The sequence below is a fragment of the Maylandia zebra genome, linkage group LG20 (genome assembly GCF_041146795.1).
Source record: "Maylandia zebra isolate NMK-2024a linkage group LG20, Mzebra_GT3a, whole genome shotgun sequence".
Taxonomy (NCBI): domain Eukaryota; kingdom Metazoa; phylum Chordata; class Actinopteri; order Cichliformes; family Cichlidae; genus Maylandia; species Maylandia zebra.
Genome location: NC_135186.1, coordinates 5,120,697 through 5,142,695, shown reverse-complemented (window position 1 = coordinate 5,142,695; position 21,999 = coordinate 5,120,697). Strand labels below are relative to the sequence as shown.

Below are 21,999 nucleotides of genomic sequence, written 5' to 3'. Positions count from 1 at the left end.
AAAAAAGATTGCAACTTTTATGTTCCCTAGAACTGGAAGTTACCTTTGCTGACACAAAATGAAAACAGGTTTGCATTATATTTGCCACATCCAGCTTTTTTTTTTTTGCTATTTATATAGTTGTTTTTCTCTCTCTGTTTCAATGTGTCGTTTGTCCTGCCTCCTCCTGGTCTTCACCTTATAATATAAAGCTTCTTGAGGCAACAGTTTTAATTTGGCACTGTATAAATAAAATGCAACTGATCTGTTATTTTGTATCTTGTCATGGGCGTCTTTGTTTTCTTTACTTACACTAAACTTAAATTTAAAAAAAAAGATACTAAACAAAGCCACTAAGACATCAGTCTGAAGGGGGGAAAAAATGGTGACCAGTTGTGAAATAATGTGCATCATCATTTATTCGAGTTCAAAATCCTAGCTTCCAAAACAGGTATGTGGTTAAAGGAAATAATTTCCTGTACAGTTAAGGTCAGCAAGGTCAAGTTAGGTACAGTGCTATTTAAAAGAGACCATTTTAAGGTGAGATGACTTAATGGTGTGCTCCTAGGATGGTGCTTCAGGTGATCATGCTACATTCTCACGGTCCTTCCACTAGACCTAAAATGGGGATTACATGTCCACGTGGCGCTCAGGAGGTTCTTGACTTAAGGCCGTGCACACACACACACACACACACACACACACACACACACACACGTAAATTCAATCTATCAAAGTCAGCGGGGAAAACGTGACCGAGAAGGAAAATTTGGGCACACTTTATCATTGTGAGCCACAGCTCATCTTCCTACTTTACTCAAAACAAAAGCTGACACTGAGGATTAGTTTAGGGTATTCCCAATCCTGAACCTCTTCTACAAGCACAAACTGTGCATAAGTTATCTCTGGGACACCATTAAACATTACGTGGACTCAAACTCATTACCGTCACAAGTCTTGATAAAGAAAACTTGAGGCTAACAGTTTTATCAGAACCCAACTAGACTCAGTAATACCAAACAAAATGAGAACCATAAAGGAAGGTGATCAATGAAGAGACTGTATGCACCTCGCAGGTAAACCTGTTGGTAATGGTTTCTGCAGCGTTATAATGCACTATTGTTAAATTAATGTATATACTTTGATATATATATTTTTTATATATATATGTATATATATATATACACAAACTCATGAGAAAAACTTAAAAGTCTTAGCTTTATTATGTTTTGTTTTAGAACCATGATAATGGTTTGAGACAAAAAGGGTAAATGCAAAAAAAAAAAAAAGAAAAAAAAAAGAAATAAAAGAAAAAAAATTATCAAATCAAGTCTCCTTTTTTTCCTCTCCATTCAAAATGTTTGTTTTTTTTGTTCTCATTGGTAGTAGTGATGCTGAATTCAGGTGATTTGGACCGATCCCTTAATGATGATTAGCCAGACATCAGTGACGTAGTCCTTAGACACCCCGTCCACCCTGTTTCTCCCTCATCCAGGTGTGGATCCTCTCCTTCAGTTCAGGCACTGTGGAATTAACATTGTGACATTTAGGCATCCTGAAATTATTAGCCTCGCCTCCAGCTATAAGTGCATTATCTTGCGTACCTTAAACAGCAACACTTATTTACATTATCTGTTTAAAATAAATAAAGTAAAAGGATAAATGGTGGGGTTACCTGACTCCAGCATGTTCTCTGTGAGTGGCTGCCTGTTGAAGGGATCAGTGGGGGAGTTGAGCAGGTGGCGTAAGATGATGGATCTGTCCATGATGTTCCCCGAAGGCAGCATCACAGGGTCGGTCATCAGCGTGTCCATCAGAGGGTCTGTTGTAACACAGTCACAAACAGATTTTACAGAAAATTACAAGCGAGATGCTACACTAAAAATCTGATTCATCACCAGCAGCACTGGCACCCTGATTGGACAAGGAGAGGGACCAGTATTACAACATTAAAAGCAAAAATATTAAAATTAAACTTCTTTGTTTAAGTGTAAAAACAATAAATAAATAAATGTAATCAGCAAGTGACATACATGTGTGCCCATGTTGGTTTGTGTAGGAGCCTGTCACATGTCCAAAAAATGTTTTATATGACCACAATATTGATGCACCTATCAAAACACTAGTAAACAAAATTTCCCATGAAGTCCGATACAGAGCGTTTGGTGGCGTGGGGCTCTGTGTTGAAATGTCACAAGGTTATTACAGTAGGACTCCGGTGCTACAAAAATAAAACCTGTCATGGGAGATTTCATCTACACAGACAGCTGATACTCAAGTCTCCTGTATGGCACACTCCCATCAACTGTGGTGGGCTAGCTGGCATATCTGAGAATCAAAGGAGGCACGCAGACCACATACTCTTTCTAGATTATATTAAGTCTGTGGTTACTCGATAGCCTTGCACTAAGCTGTCTAGATGACCAGTGTGAGCTTCAAAATCCACCACACATGTCTGGAATTCAATAGCAGAAGAGGCCGTTAAAGATCCCGTCTGTCATTGACTGACCCGAGGTCACAGGTCAGTCTTTTACACAATGACAATATTATTTAAAAACTGCATTTGAAGACCTAGAAAGATATTTAATATGATGCTTTCAGAAGCAGTGCAATGTGACCCATTATTTTTATATGGATGTTATTTGAGGATCTCAATACATTACTCTGAAGTGATCTAGATAGATTAATTTAACGATACAGCACATATCAGAGTGAGATGTTATTAAACCAGCTGTGGGAAAGATGATTCGCTTTACCATTGCTGCATAACCAGATTCAAAAGTTCTAGTTGTGCTGTTTAAACAGTCTTTCACACACCTTTGAACTCATCCGGTGCATCACTGTAGTCCATTTCAGACTGGGAGTTCTTCGCGACTATTTCCTCCACCTTCTCCGATAGCAGCTTGAATTTCTCAATAGCAATTGAGGACTTAATGCCAGCCTTCCTCATCTTTGAGATCACCTCCTCAAAGAGTTCACGGCTGTATGACCTCTGCAAAGAGCAACAAGTCCCTGAGGTCAGTCTTCAGTACCTTACTGTCATCACATCACAGATTTGAAATTTAAGTCATGTCTTCAAACTTACACAGATTTTGATAATGCACACAACAAGAAACTGCTGCGTTTCATACATATATGTTCTGATGTAAATCTCTGACAACAATAATGTGCAATAATGTGGCTTCATCATTCATAATGTTCTCTTTGTTCTCTCAACAAATCAGGAATTATATATATACACACTATATTCTCCACGTGAAGCAGAGAATTCATGCTAACTGGCACGGCAATAAAGTCACGACAGATGATTCAGGATAACTAAATGTAGACCGGACATCAAATTTCCCCCCCTCTCCCGTCAGTGCCAACCTGGTCATCTGCTATAGCTTTAGCAAAGCGAGCACAGTCTAGCTGCAGGTAGATGTCTGTCAGCTGGTCTAGGAGTTTCTTGGGCTCAAAGCCATACTTCTCTGGGTTCTCCACCTTCAGGTCCCGACATTTGGGCCCGCACAGCTGCTGGAGGTTAAAGTTCAGCATGGCAGCTAAACGAGGCCCCAGCTCCTGTGTGAAGAAGAAGCCACTGTTTAGAAAAGCACATTCTCCAATAGTTTCATTGCCCAAGACAGACTGTTGAACTCTCCATAACCCCCACACCCCTCTTATACATAAACAAGGTACATTCTGAAACTGTCCCTGGACTGTTTCACATTACTGTATATTCATGGCAGTGCATTATGTCTGGAATAATGATATACATTGTTTTTTGCTGTTTTATTGCTGTGGAAAAGGGAAGATGGATGGATGCATGGATGGGTGGATGGATGCATACATTAGTCCAATGTCGAGTCAATGGACCGACATTTTGTTCTAACGTGCACTAACTGGTGTATGTTTGAATGACAACGTACCTATTCTATGCTATGCCTGGAGGAAAATGGCAAATAATGCTTCCTTTATATTACTTGTATAACTGAGAATAAATCTCAAGAATACATCAAGTGTTCATTGGTAACAGTGACACTCACAGGCCTTAGGAAAGGCTTCTGGACCTGCTTGGTGAGGATGTGGAACATTTCAACTGTTTCGGTAGCCAGGGCCAGATAGGAGCGGGACACCCGCTCATCCTGAGTCAGCTGGGACTGACGACTCTGCTGCTGCTCCTGAAAATTTGTACAACCCCCCCAAAAAACAACAAAAAAAAAAAAGACAAAATAATAAATAAGTTACCCTACACAATGGCAGTAACCTTCTGCCTGTCTTCACAGCTCAGCACAACTGTGAATGAAGCGATAATCTGATAAAACATGACCTCTGACATTTTTGTCTTTGCTAGACTCTGTTAAAAACTGATAAACAAATATAGGGTCCTAAAAAAACTGAGCACTGACCCTTGGCAGCTGCTCCCACTGCTCTTTATTCTTCATCTCCTCTTGAACTTCATGAATACGCTTCAGGGATTCAAGGCTCTCATCTAACAAGAAGGTGGTGTCATTAATCAGCATGTTGATGTAGCGCACAAACTGCTTGCCAGAGCTGGTGTGAAAGAAGGACAAAAGGAGACAGAAGAGGATGTGAGGCTGGAAAAGTCATACAGCCACACACTCTAAACCACAATTTCTTTAAAATAAGGGGGAAAAAAATTAAATTAAACATTGCAACTGCTGTTTTTGTCAATAGCAAACTCACTTGAACTCCTCCATGAAGGTTCCATGGTGGGCAATGTTTTGCCAGAGGCTCTTGAAGATCGTGCTGATATGGTACCGTATAGTGAACTTATCGTAAAACTCACTGGTAGCACCGGTATGCTCAACATCTGACCAGAGGAGGGAAAGATTTTAGTGAACTTTTTTCTTGAAAAGATCACAACTTGTAGTAAAGAACAAGTTGTAAAGCTTTTTATTCTACCGAGCACAACATCAGCAGAGAGCTGCAGCACAACATAAAGCTCACCAGTGTAAAACTTCATGAGAGCAGGGACCAGGTGTTTGACGGACAACGGGTGGTTCTCCATCATTTCAGAGAATCGCTGAGTACGAGGCTGAACAGCGGGGTTGGTGACGAACAGCACCTCCACCAACTTGGCGATAAGGTAGGGGTTCCTGATGTAGTTCTGACTGCAGATGAACACCACCAAGAAGGTGACAATGTCCTGGACACATGGCTCATATAAAACCTGGGGTGAGTACCTGTGAGAAAAGAGGAGATAGCAGTTCACAAATCCCTTATTTGGATTTAATTTTTCCTCACAAAGTTCACCGGGAATTATGGATTTATACATGTATATACACATTTATAGACCTGTTAAGCATTTAATATCTGTATTTTCCCCCTCATCGTTCCTTCCTGTTAACATTTTATTACTGCCCTCCACAGGACAGTCATTAAAACATGATAGATGAGCAGAGAGCAGAGGACTTACTGCACAACAAAAAGCAGAAACTCTGCCACATCTTCAATGTAAAACTCGGGCAGAGCGGCAAAGCTTTTGGGAATCTCGGGGTTCAGAGGCAGGTTAATGCTGCGCAAGGGAGGGAAAAACAAACATATTACTTCTTGATTTAATAATAAACTGAAGTGAAGCAAAAAAAATAAAAATACTGGGAAAAAAACAGACAAACTGTGTGATGCCACAGCTGTTCCTCTGACATCGATATCAAAACAAATGGCAACATGGTGCGTCAGAGGAGAGGTGACTAACTTGGGGTAGGTGGGGTCCACCATGCGAAGAATGAGCTGGATGACTGTGCTGTAAAACTGCAGACATCTGCGGAGCAGGTTCTCATCCAGAAGGCCCACATCAGCACAAGCTTTGGCTCGCACCAGTTTCTGTCACACACAGTAACAATCACTCGTCTGTAAACATGCTCCGTGCCAAAATCAGCCACGCGTGTCTTCCAAATATACCCAACCAAGAAATGCTGAGAGCATTCTCACATCTCTACATTTAAATTGGTCCTTGATGTTTGATCATTAAATGAATTAAGACAGTGGCTCCATCTACAAGTACGTAACACTGACCTTAAGCTGAGTTTTGCAGCGTTTGAGCATCTCTCTGTGTCGACTCGCCAGGGGAGAATCTTTCCACTGGCTCTCACTGTTTTTGAGCTCCTCTACAGTCCTAAAAGATAAAAATAGCAGTATTAATACACACGCATACACTTAACGCGATATGATTGTCTGTGTAGATGTGTGAGCGTGTACCTGTTGAGTTCGCGGATGGCTCGTAATCTCCGGATGTAGCGCCGGCAGCCAGGCAGGATGGATAAGTGGTGGGTGTGAAGCGTCAAAAAGAAACACTCGGTAGGAAATTTGGGTTCTGTGAACTTGGCGGGGTCTTTATCTGTAGATATTCACAGATGAAATTTATGGTTATAAGGACACAAATATCAGCTTTAGTCTCTACAAGTGACTCTTTTAACCAATTAGATTAGTTAAAAATACCCCAAAACAAAACCGTGGCTCTGATATGCTTAGGATTAGTTCATGAGAACTGCAGAATTACGAGTTCACATGCAAGTGATATTTATCTTTAACGACCGCCCTCTTCAAAACCTATGCGGTCCACTTAGATTTACTGAAATGATCATATGTATGTGAGCATTTCTGGTTATGCCAGCTTACGTAGTTCAGACAGCCAGGCCTTGAGCTCGTCCATGGTGGCTTTGAGACGCGTTTCCTCAAGACTGACGACAAGGCGACACCGTGGATGGAAAATATAGTAGGGATCCACTGTCTCTAACTTGATCTTCATGCTCAGCTGTTGCAGCACCCATAAGAAGTTGAGCATGAAACCGTCTGTCGAAACCAGCTTGTCATCAGTCTGGAAGAGAGGAGAATGTGGGGTTTGTTTGTTTTTTTTTTATTAAAATCTTTACAAACACACAGTAAACACCTGCCCCCGAAGATTAAATAATATCAAGAATGACTTCTAAAATTAATATACTTTTAATCAGGTTTGTTCCTTATGGTCTGAATCTAGTAATATGAAAAACATCAATTTGTAAAACATACAACTTTACCTGCATCTGGGCTTTCTTCACATTGTAGTTGACTAGAGCTGCCATGTAATTAAGAGCCAACTCCCGCGTTTCACTGTTTAGCAGGATGTTGTGGAGAACTTTGAACATGTCACCCTGATTTTAAAAAAATAAATCAATAAACAACATCATTCCACACTGCTGGAAAAAACAACTATTAAAAATAAAAAATAAAAACATGAAATAGAGACTTACCCTTGCAGACTCCAGGTAGTGCTGCAGTGACTGGCTGACAACTCGTGTGTTCTCCATGGTGATGGCCGGGCCGGAGAAGTATTTGTCTCCAACTTTTGTCTAAAAAACAGAAAGAAAGAAAAAAAAAAAAAGGCAAAAAAAAACCCAAAAAACTTTTGTCATCGAAATGGTTGGTACTTTTCAGTTTTGTTCTGTTTTTTTTTTTAATATGAGGTTTGCGTTACTTCCCATAGTTTATCCTTTACTTAATTAGATAATAATAATAATATGGTGTAATAAGAAGGGTCACAGGGGAAGTCCTCATCAGTAGGAGAAGTAGAAAAACTTCTGATAAGACAGTTAGAAGTCCACAATTTATGCCCTCCTTCACCTTTTCCTAAGCCATTCACTCGGACCGATTGGAGTCGGGCTGATTCTGGCCCCCGGGCCTTACGTTTGACACTCCTGATTTATTTGAGATTCAGACAAAGTACAACTCATCGTAGAGAACAACTCACATCATCCTCAGCGAACACAGAGAGGCCGAAAAAGGCTCCCAGGTAGGACAGTCTCTGAATCTCTCTGCCACATCCAGGGCTCAGAGGTTTGGGACACCACAAAGGCAGTGATGTTACCTGCACACATTACACAGTCATTGATTTAATATATGTTATTGTCAAGTGTGGTTAATAACACTGATTTATACATTTATATATTATATACTAATCAACAGTAACTGTAACTCATAACTCATTTTCCCTAAGTGAAGCTAAATGGCTAATTATACATCAATTAATTCCACAGTATTTTAAAAACTTAAACACTAAGTAAAGAATATTATTGGACAGATAACAAACACTAAGAGAGCTAAGAGACCCCACCCCTCCACCAGGGAATTTCCTCTTGCCCTTTTTCCATGTAACAGGAAAATTCTCACAACAGGCAGAGTTCATACCTTCCTGGTATGAGGAAAGTACATTTACAACAGCTACATTTATTAATAAGCTCAGGGTAACTGCTTTCACAATAGATGTCCAAAATAATTGGAGCCATAAGGACCCAGTGAACAACACTCAGGTGTTACGATGCAGCTTTACCTTTCCATTTGTATACTTACCAAATTGCACACCGGGTGAGTCTTTCCGAACTTAATTTCACAAAGCTCAGCTAATGCCTGTAAAATCAAAGACAGACATCAGGTCAGAAAAAGATTACAACCCAACATGTGAACTGTGCTAAAAATGAGTTGTGTGGATGTGTGCTTCATCCCATGCTGTATGATATATTCCCTACAGAAATACGGCAGCTGCAGGAAAGACCAGGACAATGTCTCCTTACCATGAGGGGAAATTTAAAGTTGTCACTGTCAAAGGAACATTCTTTGACTGCAAGAGCCAGGCCGTGGAGGATGGGGATGAAAATCTAAATAAAAACAACAACACATTAAACAGCATGCTTCAGTGCATTTTGACCTTGGAGAAACGTTCACACGGTCTGTATTTACACATCACCGTGAGGGCGTTTAACTAGCTGCCCTAAACATGGGATCACTCTGTTTTTACATTTTTATATTCATGCATCTGGACAAGCAGATGGCAAAATATGGGGGGAATAAAGGCGTCAAGGCGTCACCTTCTAGCTGTTTAAATTTAGGTGCTCCATCTACAGGAGAAATAGGTTGGGGAAAAAAAAGGGCAAGGATGTTTTTGTAACGAATTATCATTTCTGGCTTTGCAGGATCAACCCAGAGAAACACAGCGTGAAAGATTCAACCCAGTACAGTCTGTTTAGTCATGCTGGGCTGGTAAAGCTTCAGCGTGCAGACTTTCCAGTTCTATCTGTGCTGAACCTGACAATTAAAAATGGATATTTGGGGTTTGCTTAGTTGAATCACCCAGTACAAACTGTATATGGCTGTATGAGATCATCTCCAGCTGTTATGAAGAAATATAGTTCCACCTTTTTAAACTGATTCATCCCCATTAATTACAGTTAACTAGATTATTTATGGGTGTGTGTAAAGAGCCGGTCTGTACCAAACAGTATGAGCCATAGTGCACAGGAAGCAAAGAATTCTTTTGGAAAAAACCCACAGCTTTGAGTAAGCATAAACAGATCCAAAAGAATGGATGGATGTGCTCGTCACCTGTCTGAATACTTCATCCTCCTGGTGAGTAATGCGCACCAGCTCCTGAATAAAGCCATATGGAAGGTTCCGACACAGCATGTAAGGTACCAGCAGAGACTGTTGGAGAGGGCTCCTAAAAGTAGTAAACACACAGCAAATTAATTAATTAATAAAATCACACATTTGGAGACAAGGTGAATGACTAGTTGCTATGGATACAGAGAGGGAAAAGGAATGGAAGATGCACAAATATGGTGAGAGCGTTAAAAAAAACAAACAAAAAAAAGAAGTAAAAACCCAGAGATCGTCTGAGTTAATGGATGGCTTCTTACCGAGGCTGGGTCAGAGCGCCTTGAAGGACCAGGGCAACATGGGAAATACACTGAGAGCGAATGTTACTGAGAAGCTGGCTGACATTTGGTTGGCTACACATCTGAGAAAGAAACACAGAGAGAAGAGTGAGAACGACTGCAGTGTGATTAAAAAAAAAAAAAAGTGTTATGTGACGAGCTATGCCTAATGCCTGCAGCTAGTCTACAAAGCACAACCTGTTCTTCTATACTCAGCGCATTTTAAAACAATTGAAACATGAAGAACATATTAAAGACCTTTATATATCAGCTCTTATTAGGATTTTGATCTCAAATCTTAAATATTTTAGGAAAGAAAAATAAATCATCTGCTATAAATCCTGGTCGGGATATTTATTGGTCTCACAGATTGTCATCTACCTTGGGAGCTTTCCTCTCCTCCATGCCAACACTGTCAAAACGCTCAATGAGGTAGTTCAGCATCTCTGTCTCTTTGCATGTTTCAATGGTGAAGCGGTCGCTGGCTGATTCGCAGGACATCCCCCCTCCACATGCCCCAAGACTACAAAAAAAATTAGACACAGACAGAGGGGCTCATCAAATAACAGGAAATGTCACAGTGTGGACAGACGTGCCATTAGAATCAAACTTTCCTGAAAAGTCCCGAAAGACGACAAACTAAAGCACTTTAAAGGTAGCATTGCAAAATTCAACCACCGGGTGATCAGAGCAGATGGTAAAATAAGATTAGTGTTAAACTGTATTGTCATGTCAACTCAGTAAGAGCACACAAATTACATGTAAGAAAAAGGGGAATCTGCTTATGTTTTGTGTGCCTGAAAACAAACAAACAAAGAACAAAACAAAACAAAAGAAAAACAAATGGCCGATATAATTTTGTTTCTAAATCACCAAATACCAGTATGAGTCTTAAAAAGTCCTATATGGGTCGAGCTCTACAGATTTTTTTTCTTTCTTCAATAAGATAAGAAGCAAACTGAACTCAAATGTGAATTAGATGTTCAAATGTGAATTAACTGTTTCTGCTACTGTGAGGAACAGTTTCTCAGCTCCTTGCAAGAGAATGTTAATGTCGGTACCCAATCAAATTACTTTATTTCATCAACACTTTTTAAGGTTTGTACTTATGGTAAAACAAACAAACAAACACGCACACATACGGTTTGATTTTTAGGCAACTTTGCTACTGAAGATATGGATCCTATAAGCTACAATGAACACAAATGAGGCTACAATGAAGACAGACTCAAAGTGTGAGCGAAAACATTTGAGATATATATATATATATAGATATATAGATATATATATATATATATATATATATAGATATATATATATATATATATATATATATCTATATATATATATATATAAGCCTTGCTGTCAATCAATTTCCATATTAGTCTAAAATAATGTCAAGATGATTTAGACAACAGAAACAAATTAAAGCTGCAAAGGTCAAACCTGTTCCAAATTTCTCTGAGCCACAGCATAAAAAAGAGATATCAACAAAGTAGATTTCATTTACTAATGTGAGCAATATATTCTGTATTTCTGCGCACATACATATATACACATATACTGGCTAAATGATGGTTTTAAATAGTAAGCAACAATATTTTCTTAGAGACATAATACTCCATTTATGAATCAAAGGCAGGGCAGTGCCAGAGAGCTTGAAGTTCTGCAGTCAGGGATTCATGGTGTTACTTCCAATGTTTGCAATCAAAAACACAAAATACGGGTTTGGTAGGCTTATACATAAATATCTAATGTTGTCTGATCGGGTTACATAATGATGAAACAGTGGCTCACATGTCTTTGAGCTAAGGGTGATTTCTCCTTCTTAAAAAGAAAGATGGGAACGTAAAAATGGATTCTTATACAGACAGAAACGCAGAGTCATTAATGAGCCATTCATAGCACTGAAGATTTTCTACATCTTGAAGCCGTTTGCAGAAGAGTTAATGTGGTTATTACTTACCTCCATATTGCATGTACTAAAATTTATAGTTATGGGAATTTATCTCTGAATGTCGATGACCAAAACACTCCTAAACATGGTTTAATCTTCTTTAATCTCGCCTGGCGTCTTTGTGCACGGTTAGTGGCAAGCCTACCGGACCCGCTGGAACATGCATCAGAGCCCATCCCTGAGCAAGCGTGCACACACACGCGCATTAACACACACCACGCAGTGGTGTACCTGGACCCAAATTGAACCTGTGAAATATCCTCCTCCTGCTCCTCCTGAGAATCTTCATCATCGCTGTCCTGAGATATGTCAGAGAGGGCAAAAAACAGGAACGAAAAGGGGCTGACAGGACGAGAGAAAAACAGGTGAAATGAGAGAAAGACTGGAAGAAAGGAGGATGATGCACAAGCGTGAGGAGGCAGAAAGCCAACAGGGGGGAGGAAAAAGCATCAAGACAAATGTGGAACAGTAACAAACAAAAAAAAGGAAATGAGAAAGGGAGCACAGGGAAGATGCATGCTTTCATGGAGACTATTTTCTCTCTTTTTAAACCAGTTTTCTATCCCTTTAGCACACTCATGCTAGCTCTGTGCCATGATGACCTTATACAAAGAACTACAGCTGTTAATATTAAATGTATGTATTAATTTTTTTAATTGCCTAAATTTAAATAGTTACTTTGTGGTAGAGGTAGCATTTTTTAAATCTCATTTTCTCACAAGATTTTAACCACAGAAATGTTAAAGTGCTAGTAACGTCTAAATGCAGGAAAGTTAATGCAGGAGCAGATATAACCAGTGATGAACAGAAACATCACCAAAGGTTCAGGCTTTAGTAAGTTGGCTTGCGTTTGCACTCCACTCTGACATGCAAGTGACAGTTTAGATACCTAGATGGAGGCATCCTGGCAGCAAAGGCAGCCTGTCGAGTGTTCAGTCTGGGAGAAGGAGGCACCATAGGAGAGGTTGCAGAGGAGGGTTGGTTGTGACCCATAGGTGAGCTCAAGGATAAAGACTGGGGGGAAGGTGGTGGCACAGAAACTGGAGTGTTGGGGGGAACGGAGGGTCCTGCAGGGCTGGGAGAGGGTCCAGGGAAACTAAACCCTCTGTGACTCGGGCTTGTTGGGGAAGGAGCCACCCAGGGAGTGGTGACCGAGTAAGGGCGATACCTTTGGGAAATGGGCACGGGGGCAGATGGAGCACTGAGGGAGTGCCGTGGAGGAGTGGAAGCAGGTGGGCTGGGGGGAACAACGAACTGTGGGGTAGACGGTGTAGTAGGGGTGAGGAGAGAGGGGGAGGTCCTCTTGGCTGCATCCAAAGCCACTGGGTGAGGACTACCACAGCCATACAGACTGTGGATAACATTGTTAAGACAAGAATGATCTTAAAGCCTTAAAAACAGAAATGATTAAAGCATGATGAAAAAGACTGGGAAGAACATGGCAGCATGATAATAAAGTAAATAGAAAAAACAGCCCAATCAACAGCCTTGATATGTCTCCGCGAGCTTAATAATGACTCGTGGCACTTGCCTGGACAGAGAGCTGGCTCCAAAGGATCCAGCGCTAGGGCCCATTGGGCTTCCACCTTGGCTGGAGGGCTGCACCAGTGTCAGACGATGGTCGGGGGATTTGGCTGCTGCAATTGGCTGTGAGGTGGCTGTCAAGCTGGCGAAGGGGTTGTGGACACGTGACTGGGTGGACATCATTAAGACTTCCATCAGGATCTGGCTGATGAGGTCTTTGAAGTCAGAGTATACTGCCGGAGAAAACATAACAACAGTCGGACGAGCCTCCCACGTGTGCAGCTTTTTATGGTCAAAGCTGTTGTTTAGTGGCGTTACCTTCTTTAGGGTTCTGGTGAAACTCTGCAGCCAGTGAAGGGAGAAAGATGACATCTCTATCCTGCTCCTTCCACGATACGCGGAGAATCTTGCAAATGAGCTGCAGGGCCTGTTCTTCAGAGACATCTGAGTTTGCAGAAGTTTCCTAAGATGCAGAAAAAAAACAGTGAAGCCTTGATTAAAAAAAAACAAAAAAAACCAAAACATGCATAATGAACAAGCATTACTGAGTCTCAGGATACTCATTATCTCATGATCTCTCTGGTTGAGCAAGAAACAACAGAGGTACGTGTGAATGAGTTGATATAAACAAAAATGAAACCAAGAATAGCATTTGTGGAAAGTCACCCGTCTGCAAACAACCAGACACTCCTTTAATGTTTATTCAGTTAGAACTTTCTTGATATCCTGATAGATATGGTCAAAGTCCAGGAGGCGACATCTTTTGATTAATGTTCACTCTAACTGCTTACCTTCTCAGTCAAGTTTCTCTTCTCCCTGCGGTCACTGTCCTCCACCTCCATGTTCTCTATCCCTGAGTCCACATCCACCTGGGACATGCTGGAATAAAAGAGAAACCACAGTTCTTAATAAGCCATTATCTCCAAGCAAACTATGCTATTACTCCAAGCTCAATCGTACACAGTGTCAATATTTATCTAATTCCACAGATAAGGAGTATTTGAGAATGAACATAGAAGCTGGGTAGGGCAATCGGACACAGGAGACGCTCTCACCTCTTTTCACAGGAGGCAGGGTCGATATCCATGCTCTGCGATCGGGACAAACTCTGGGACTGAGTCTCAAGGCTGTTGGAGGGGGAGCTGGAGAGTGAGCTCACACCCTCGCTGCTCTGACTACCATAAGCGACCCCTGGAAGAACAAAACACCACAAGTGAATCTCTCTGAACAACAATGACAAAAATGAATCAAATCTGACACATTTCTGGAGGGTTTCTTGTGCCTCCGTCTTCAGATAAAATGGAAATAGTAAGGTTTTAAATTTGCTTTTTTTTCTTGTGTTTTTCAACACAGGTGTAGCGGTCTGTGTGCACAGAGCAGTAAGAAAAACGTTTAATTTGAGTTAATTATTGCAATGCTGAGTGCATACGTGAGGACTTTAAACTGCATACAATATAACATTGCTGTTATTCTTCCACAGCCTAACAAAGTCACTTTAGTCTGTCAGCAGATCAAAGTGAAATTAACTGTATTGACTGAAAGTTGCACAGTTTGTGCACTTACATACTGTAAATAAGAGAAACACAAAAATCCCCCAAGCCTTTAAATCGAAACTGAATGTAACCTGCTCCCTACCATGTTATGTGGTGAGCAGAGGGTTGAAAGCTACTTTTGTGACGCAGAAAGCTCTGACTTTAAGTTCGACATAACTCACCAACCCCTCAGATGAACTAAAGTTTTCGAGAAATGAAAAATATTGACTGTATTGATTCATACTGTACACTTTAAATCCTTTGCACAGCGTTGAATTTTAGTCTATCATGTCTTTTCCTTTTTTACAGATTTTTCTAATCTTTTTATTGCTTTCAAGGTATAATCAGTCCCAACATACAGCGATTAGGGTAACGACATAGTCAAAAAAGCACACTAAGAACTCTGAGGAAATTAAATCGAAACAAAAAACATGATGGATCCAGGTCATTGATGTCAAACAGTCACCTAAAACCAAACATCAGTCATGTTTACTCTTCACTTGCAACTGGCCTTTGTACAGAAAGAAAGGAAGACACCTTTACCAGTGAACTGCACAGCACACAGGGCTGATTCCTCTTTGAAATGCCCTCGAGTTACCTTTCACATTAAATCCTATTTTCTGATGTATTCAATGAACATATTTTGAATGTGGACTGACAAACGCATCTGGATGTTGTGATCAAAGGGAAACTCCTAATTTTCTATGTCAGTAAATGTAGACCAAAATCTAGGACATACACGGTAAATCTATACATGGCTGGCATAATATCAGAGTGTGATGACATGAAAAGATCAAGAAATGTAAGAAGCGGAAATGAGGAAGAGGATGTGCAAAAAGGCCCTAAAGTTGTGGCAGTAGTCAGGGAAAAAAAGGATACATTTTCCAGAAAAAAAAAAAAAAGAAATGAAGAAAATATTAATATACATATCTACAAGTTTTTAAAAAAGAAGGCTTTGACTTTGAAATGATTGTTCAACTATGCCTCAGGTTTAGTTTTTATACAAAATACTCCAAAAGTTGATTCTGTTCATCTGGACGTTAGAGCTGGGCGATAGAACGATAACGATATGTATCGCGATATAACTTTTACTCGATAGAGAAATTAAGCTATCGCGATAGACCTCGCCGCTCTTGTCCTCTTAAAAAAATAAAATAAAAAAATAAAAAAAGGTCAGCCAATCTAAATTAAGTAGCGCAGAGCCGAACCAATCACAGCCACAGCGTCACGTCGCGTGACTTGTTACGTACAGCACAAGTGCCAAGCCGCACGTGTGTTTGTTTGGGAAGCAGCCAGCGCGTAATGGAGGAAATGAGTGTGCCGACTAGAAAAATCAACCGAGCGTGACTGAAGAGAAAACAGATGATGGTTCCAATGCCGGAGAGATTGTCGAACGGAAGAGCCATAGAAGTTCCGTAGTGTGAAGGTATTTCGGCTATTTCAAGTCTGACAAAAAACAGAGTAGCGTGCACTGTAAATGTGCCGAAAGCAAGTCTGGAAATACAATGAACTGGTGCATGCGTCACACTGTGCGCCACGTTACTGTTTCGGTGAAATGAATTTCTACAATACTGTTACTGTTAATTCTACTCTCTGCAGTGTTTAAATGCTTACATATACACACAGTTACTGTCCCTCCACACATACGACTCGGTTCTGCTTCTATGCCCCAGCTTTGTTTACTTTTTCCCACCGAGGCTTCTAGACTTCTGATTGGCCAACATTTCTGCACGGTTAGGAATCTAGCGCCACCTGCTGCTTTGGCATGTTCATAGCAGCGTTTTCCTTCATTTCTGCCTTTATGTGTGGACGGGATTATTTTTTAAAACGAAAATGGAAAATCTCCGTTTTCAAAAATACCCGTGTACGTGTGGACGTAGCCTCAGTCTCTGACTGGAAGCGCTAATTCGTCATTCGGCTTTTGTCAGACTAAAGTAACTGTTAAAACTGTTTGAAAAGCTCAGCTATACAACAAGGAGAGATTGAGAATTTCCTTTTAGTTCTCAGTTTATTTGATATTGACAAAAGTTAGTCAGTTTTGTCTGTTCTTCTGTAAAACAAACTAAGATTTATTTTTAGAATTAATATTTTGTTTCTAAGTGGAATTGACAATTTAGTCTGTTTCGTTTGTTCTGTTTTGAAACTTAAACGCTTTAGTGGCTGCCTTTTGTGTAGTTTGCAATATTTGCCTTTATTTATCTGAAAAAGTCTCATGTTCCTTAAGTACATCTACCCTGTTGAACTTATTATGGGGAATAAATATTTAAATAAAAACAAGCTGCTGATTATTTCACATTTTACTTGTGAGCAACAGCACATTTAAATCTTACAAATATAGTTATTTGGCTTATATCGTGATAGATATCGTTATCGCCTGAAATGAAAAAAAAAAACATATCGTGATATGAAAAAATCTCATATCGCCCAGCTCTACTGGACGTAGCGTTTTGTGGGAGAAACGTTTCGTCACTCATCCAAGTGACTTCTTCAGTTTCAGCTGACTGCAGGTTTCCCCAAATCTTATAAACAGTACATTTCCATAATGACTGAAACCAGCCCACTGAAGGAACAATGGGCTGGGAGGTCAGTTCCTTAATCCTAATTACGCAAATTCTCACGACCATTGATCAACAACCACCGACCAAAACCCACTTATCAAAGACCACTGATCAATGGCCATGAGTCCCATTCACAGAGAGTTGGGGAATGGCTGCAATCACAGCATTGTATCAATGCAAATGTACTGTTTATAAGATTTGGGGAAACCTGCAGTCAGCTGTGACTGAAGAAGTCACTTGGATGAGTGACGAAACGTTTCTCCCACAAAACGCTACGTCCAGATGAACAGAATTAACTTTTGGAGTTTTACTTTCCTGGATGATTGAGAATGCATCAAGACGTTTGTACAAAATAGTTTTTATCATCTTAATCTTTCCTGATATTGTAATCAAAGATGACGTTTAATGCTGAAAATACGGCACTTTTTTTACTACCATTCTCTAACACTTACCACTGGGAACCACACAAAGATATGACATGAATAAGCAACCATGTACACTTTGAGAATTCGTGTCACAGCTGTTGCTTAAGGAAGAACCAACTGTTTAGTCAGTCTGGGTTAGCAAAGGCTCAGATTGCAATTTTTAAGTTGCTTACTAGGGCTGGGCCATATTATACCGTTCACGGTAATACCGGTATAATGTTAGGCAACGATAGGAAAATGAAATATCGCAATAGAATGGGAGTAAAACGCGCATGCGCAGTGCCTTTGTTTTCATACGCACATGGCCGATTGTTGAGTGAAACAGATGAACCAGAATTGGTTTGTAAAAATGGTGCAACTTCAGTGATGTGGAACTGATTTGGTGTTTGTCCGTCAGATACACGACAAAGCACATTTTTTTGCAGAACATGCAAGCGGCCGTCGTTATTGTTGTATTTGTCGGACTAAGATGCTCTTAAATCTGGGAGTAAACTGGGTCCTAAACTCCGTATTCTTCAGGTCAAACAGCACTGCAGCATCACTTAGAGTTAAAAACTGTCTAAATTCTTTCATCTTTAATAAAACGATCAGCATTGCTGCTTTACCAGGTGTAACTATAAAGTTTAACTTCCAGGCATCCATGAAAACAAAAGTTATTACATTTAACGGAGTTAGAAGTTAGCAGGAAGCTAGCGGAAGTTAGCTCGCTAGTTTCGCTAGTTACCTAAGCATGATATAGCATGTTCTGACTGAGAGATTTCTGAAAAAAATCAAACGTACAGCTCTGCTATCACTTCCAACATAAATGAAGGCAGGAAACTAAACAGCAGTGACGTTTGTAGGGTTACTGAAGTTGGGCTAGCTGGTATATAATGATGTGCTACGTGATCGCTAGCGACACAGCTATGTTAGCATAACATAAACAGTGAAGCTGGAGGACGAACACTAACACTTTTCCACTTATAAAAGTTAACGTTAAGGTTCTTCATGGTTAGAGACAAATGCAATCGCATGGCAGGATGCTGTAAACGGACCAAACTTCAGTCAGGAGAACAACTGAGATAATCCTTCCACAATACGAGGTTAGTCATTAATATACTGCAACATGGGAATAGAGCAGCTGCCAGAGAATTCAACATTAATGAATCAATGGTACAGAAGTGGAGGAAGCAAGAAGAATGAGTTTAATCAAGTTTGATTTATCTGACTGCTTTGTTTCGCTTAATGTGCCTTATAATCCTGTGCACCTTATGGTCCGAAAAATGCGTACTGCACACTGCAGTTTAATGTTGCAAAGCACCTCTTTTTAACTTCAGTGGATATTATACATGGTTATGCTCAGGATATGTCAGCCCATTTCTACTGGAAATGCCTTTTGGTTAAACTTTCAGCAAGGAATTTGCATTTGCACTGTTACATTTTTATAAAGCTTTAATGTACACAAAAACCAGCTTCTTGTTTAAGTGAAAATAAATGGAAGGTTGTCTTTTTGCGCTAGTAATGTTGTGGAGTTGTATTTTGTCTCGCATCAATTATATCGTCGGTTATATCGTTATCGCAAATTTTCAAATATATATCGTGATAAATATTTTTGGCCATATCGCCCTGCTCTATTGCTTACTGACTACTGCAGACAGGTAGTGAGAAATCTGATTAACAGAGGCTCTTACTCCGGATAGCGGGCTGGAATTAACAGCTCTCTCCTGGTTATACAACAATCATGCGATTGAATGATTACGCTACCAATGTCAGATGTAATACACATTAATAAGTTAGTGAGAAGGTTTGGCTTGTAAACTGCCAGTATTTTTTTCTTCTTATTAATCACTTAGGAAATGCACCACTGGGCCTAAAAGGAAGACCTTTAAAGCAGCTGGCTATGCATAGCAACAAACAATGCCAGGAAACTGTTGCTGTATCCATACATGGATCTCTGCTGCATTTTCTAGAGCCTGTGCATGAGCGAAGCCTCCATTCTACCTTTGTACTAGAGGGCTCACCATTCGTGTCTAGCAGGGTACACTTTTTTGTCACAGTGTACCCTGATTTGGGGGATTTTTGATATTTTAACACTGTGAATCATTCAATGCCACAAACCTTTTTTCAATATTTTTTTTCCTTATAGAAAATTCCCAGAACCTTGCTTTAATTTCTTACCAGAGGTGCCCATAGGTGATGTGGCAGGGGTACCACTGTGGACATTGAGGCCCAGTGATTGAGAGGCAGCTGGTGGCACGGGTTGGGGTGCAGCACCTGAGGGTCCAGGGAGGGGTCCAGGTGGAGTCTCTCTCTGTGGGGATGTCAGGGGTGTGCTGAGAGGGGTGCTAGGCTGGGACGTTTGTCCTCCTGCCAATCGTGCCAGTCTCCTCCTGCGAATCTTGAATGAGCAGATATAAAGGGTCATTAAAAGAACTCTGTAGCTCTTCATAACTGCATAATGTTGAAATGTATTAATAGGTTATTAATAAACCTATATGTATGTATATAAATGCCTGGACACTGTAAGAATAACCAAATTATGCATGTATTGCCCAGAAAGGCAAAGATTTTCTTTGTTATACGTTTTAAAGTCAGATCTGAAGAAAAACATCGCGAATAAAGTCAGATGCGGACACCAATCTTCGCAGCTTGGCCGAGGAGCGACGTTAAAGCTAAATTATCTGCTGCACACTCTGCTGAATGCTAATCGAGCAGCTGAAAATGATAACAGTAAGCTGCAGTATGCTGTATGCGATTTCACATAAACAGCTCAATGGCCATGCATCGGCCCACGGCTGATTGCACAATGGTGGCCCGGTCTCTGTGTGTGTTTTTTATGCTGAGTCGTCTCGCAGGCTAATTTCTGACTGTCAGCTAAACCGCCGCGAGGTGACATGCGAAAACATATCAGTAAAAAGAACGTCTTCCCTTCCTAATCTCCCTGTCAAAACACAACACCGAAAAATATCTGCCACTTACAAGCGGCTAACAATATCTTGAAATATGTTCGATGCTTTATATAAGAGCAGTGTTCTCCAGCTTGTAGCATTACGTTAGCTACTTTCATTTAGCAACCCAGCTGCTCCAGCTAAATAGAACACGGCCCAAATCCGCCTCTCGTTCTTTCACTTCTTATATTCCCAATATAAGAAGTGAATAATTAGCCTTTGAGTTAAACTGCGTGACACCCACTGCCGTGTTCTAGCTAACTGAGATATTTATCGAAAATGTATTTCTTCCATCAGCTAGTTTTTGTAGCATCTCAGCTAGCAGCAATACCCCTAAAAGGGGTAAAGGAAGAATTTGCAAAACGTACATTTCTAACGTCAGTAACGTAAAATCATTTCAATTCCCTGTGTAAGCGTTTATTCATATTGTCACCTTACCTCATCTGCGCTCAACTCCTCCATCATCCCAGCTAAGACAGCTAGCTATTTCACTTTCTAATGCTTTAATATGCCAGCCAGAGCCAGCTAGCTAGCTTGTATTAGATCTAAATATGCATAGTCTAACTCGTTCAACAAATATATGTGTCAGGATTTTGATTGTCTTCAAGATAAAAAACGACACCGATATTCGGAGGATGGCGAAATATAGTTCCCCCAAAAAGTCTGCTGTTTGCTGGTTTTCTACCAAGAATGAAACAAAAAGAAAAGTAGCTAGCTATTATACGTCAAAATACAACAGCGGCCATTTTGGTTCCACAAGTCACGTGACCAAAGGGACCAAAGGTGGGGGTGCGTAGCGTGTCGCACAGATAAATGGAGTATTTCATCTGTTGTGTAAGTATAAAAGTCTGTTTATGTCACTTTAATGTAACGCTCCTGCATTAGCGTGACCTCGGGTTATAACTGAGGTCACATTTACCACATAAAACGCATCAAACTGAGCGTGCGTGAACCATGGCCAGTCAGAGGGGTGCAAGGTCACTGCAAAGACTTATATTAGTGACGTAATTGCCAATCATCTGTCACCAGGTAAAGATGCCTGCACAGTACGTGCCTATACATTTAATTTTAATGCCTGTTTATTTTTAACGCAGTTACAGCCACATCACGTGTGTGACAGGGTGGGCAGTACACCAGATGAACTAAATAGGCAACCAAATTTTAAAATTTTTGGCAATAACTCGCCGTAATTAATATATATTTAAAAAAAAAAAAAACCCACAGGCAGTCAGTATCCAAAGTACCCAAGTATCCTTGGGCAAGACACTTAAACCTTGAGTAGTCCCACTTGACTGATCAACTAACTAGAAAGTACCAGTTCATTTACTATTTATACTCTATGGTATGCTCATGAATATATATATAAGTGCAAAAATATCTGTCCTAGATTGAAAAAAAAGAGTCCAAC

At 40.3% G+C, this 21,999-nt stretch overlaps 1 protein-coding gene across 3 annotated transcripts; it reads right to left on the bottom strand.

The window, feature by feature from the left end:
• Positions 1–380: 380 nt before the first annotated feature.
• ube4b (ubiquitination factor E4B, UFD2 homolog (S. cerevisiae)) lies at positions 381–21,359 on the bottom strand. 3 transcript variants are annotated; one of them, XM_004554185.5, is made up of 29 exons: positions 21,030–21,359; positions 19,822–20,041; positions 14,205–14,340; positions 13,941–14,028; positions 13,468–13,612; positions 13,157–13,382; positions 12,515–12,976; positions 11,857–11,967; positions 10,050–10,191; positions 9,651–9,751; positions 9,337–9,451; positions 8,529–8,612; positions 8,308–8,364; positions 7,709–7,825; positions 7,212–7,310; positions 6,999–7,112; positions 6,601–6,799; positions 6,181–6,319; positions 5,998–6,097; positions 5,678–5,805; positions 5,399–5,497; positions 4,930–5,165; positions 4,666–4,792; positions 4,368–4,512; positions 4,005–4,139; positions 3,349–3,540; positions 2,797–2,971; positions 1,655–1,801; positions 381–1,502 (listed from the first exon to the last, which is right to left on the bottom strand). In XM_004554185.5, exons 1-29 carry the CDS (start codon positions 21,054–21,056, stop codon positions 1,438–1,440), a joined length of 4,131 nt encoding a protein of 1,376 aa, XP_004554242.1. In that variant the 5' UTR covers positions 21,057–21,359; the 3' UTR covers positions 381–1,437. The 3 variants fall into 3 exon arrangements, with proteins under 3 accessions (XP_004554242.1, XP_004554243.1, XP_004554244.1); XM_004554186.5 differs by lacking the exon at positions 11,857–11,967; XM_004554187.5 differs by lacking the exons at positions 11,857–11,967; positions 12,515–12,976 and having other exon boundaries at positions 21,030–21,358.
• Between the last annotated feature and the right edge of the window lie 640 nt (positions 21,360–21,999).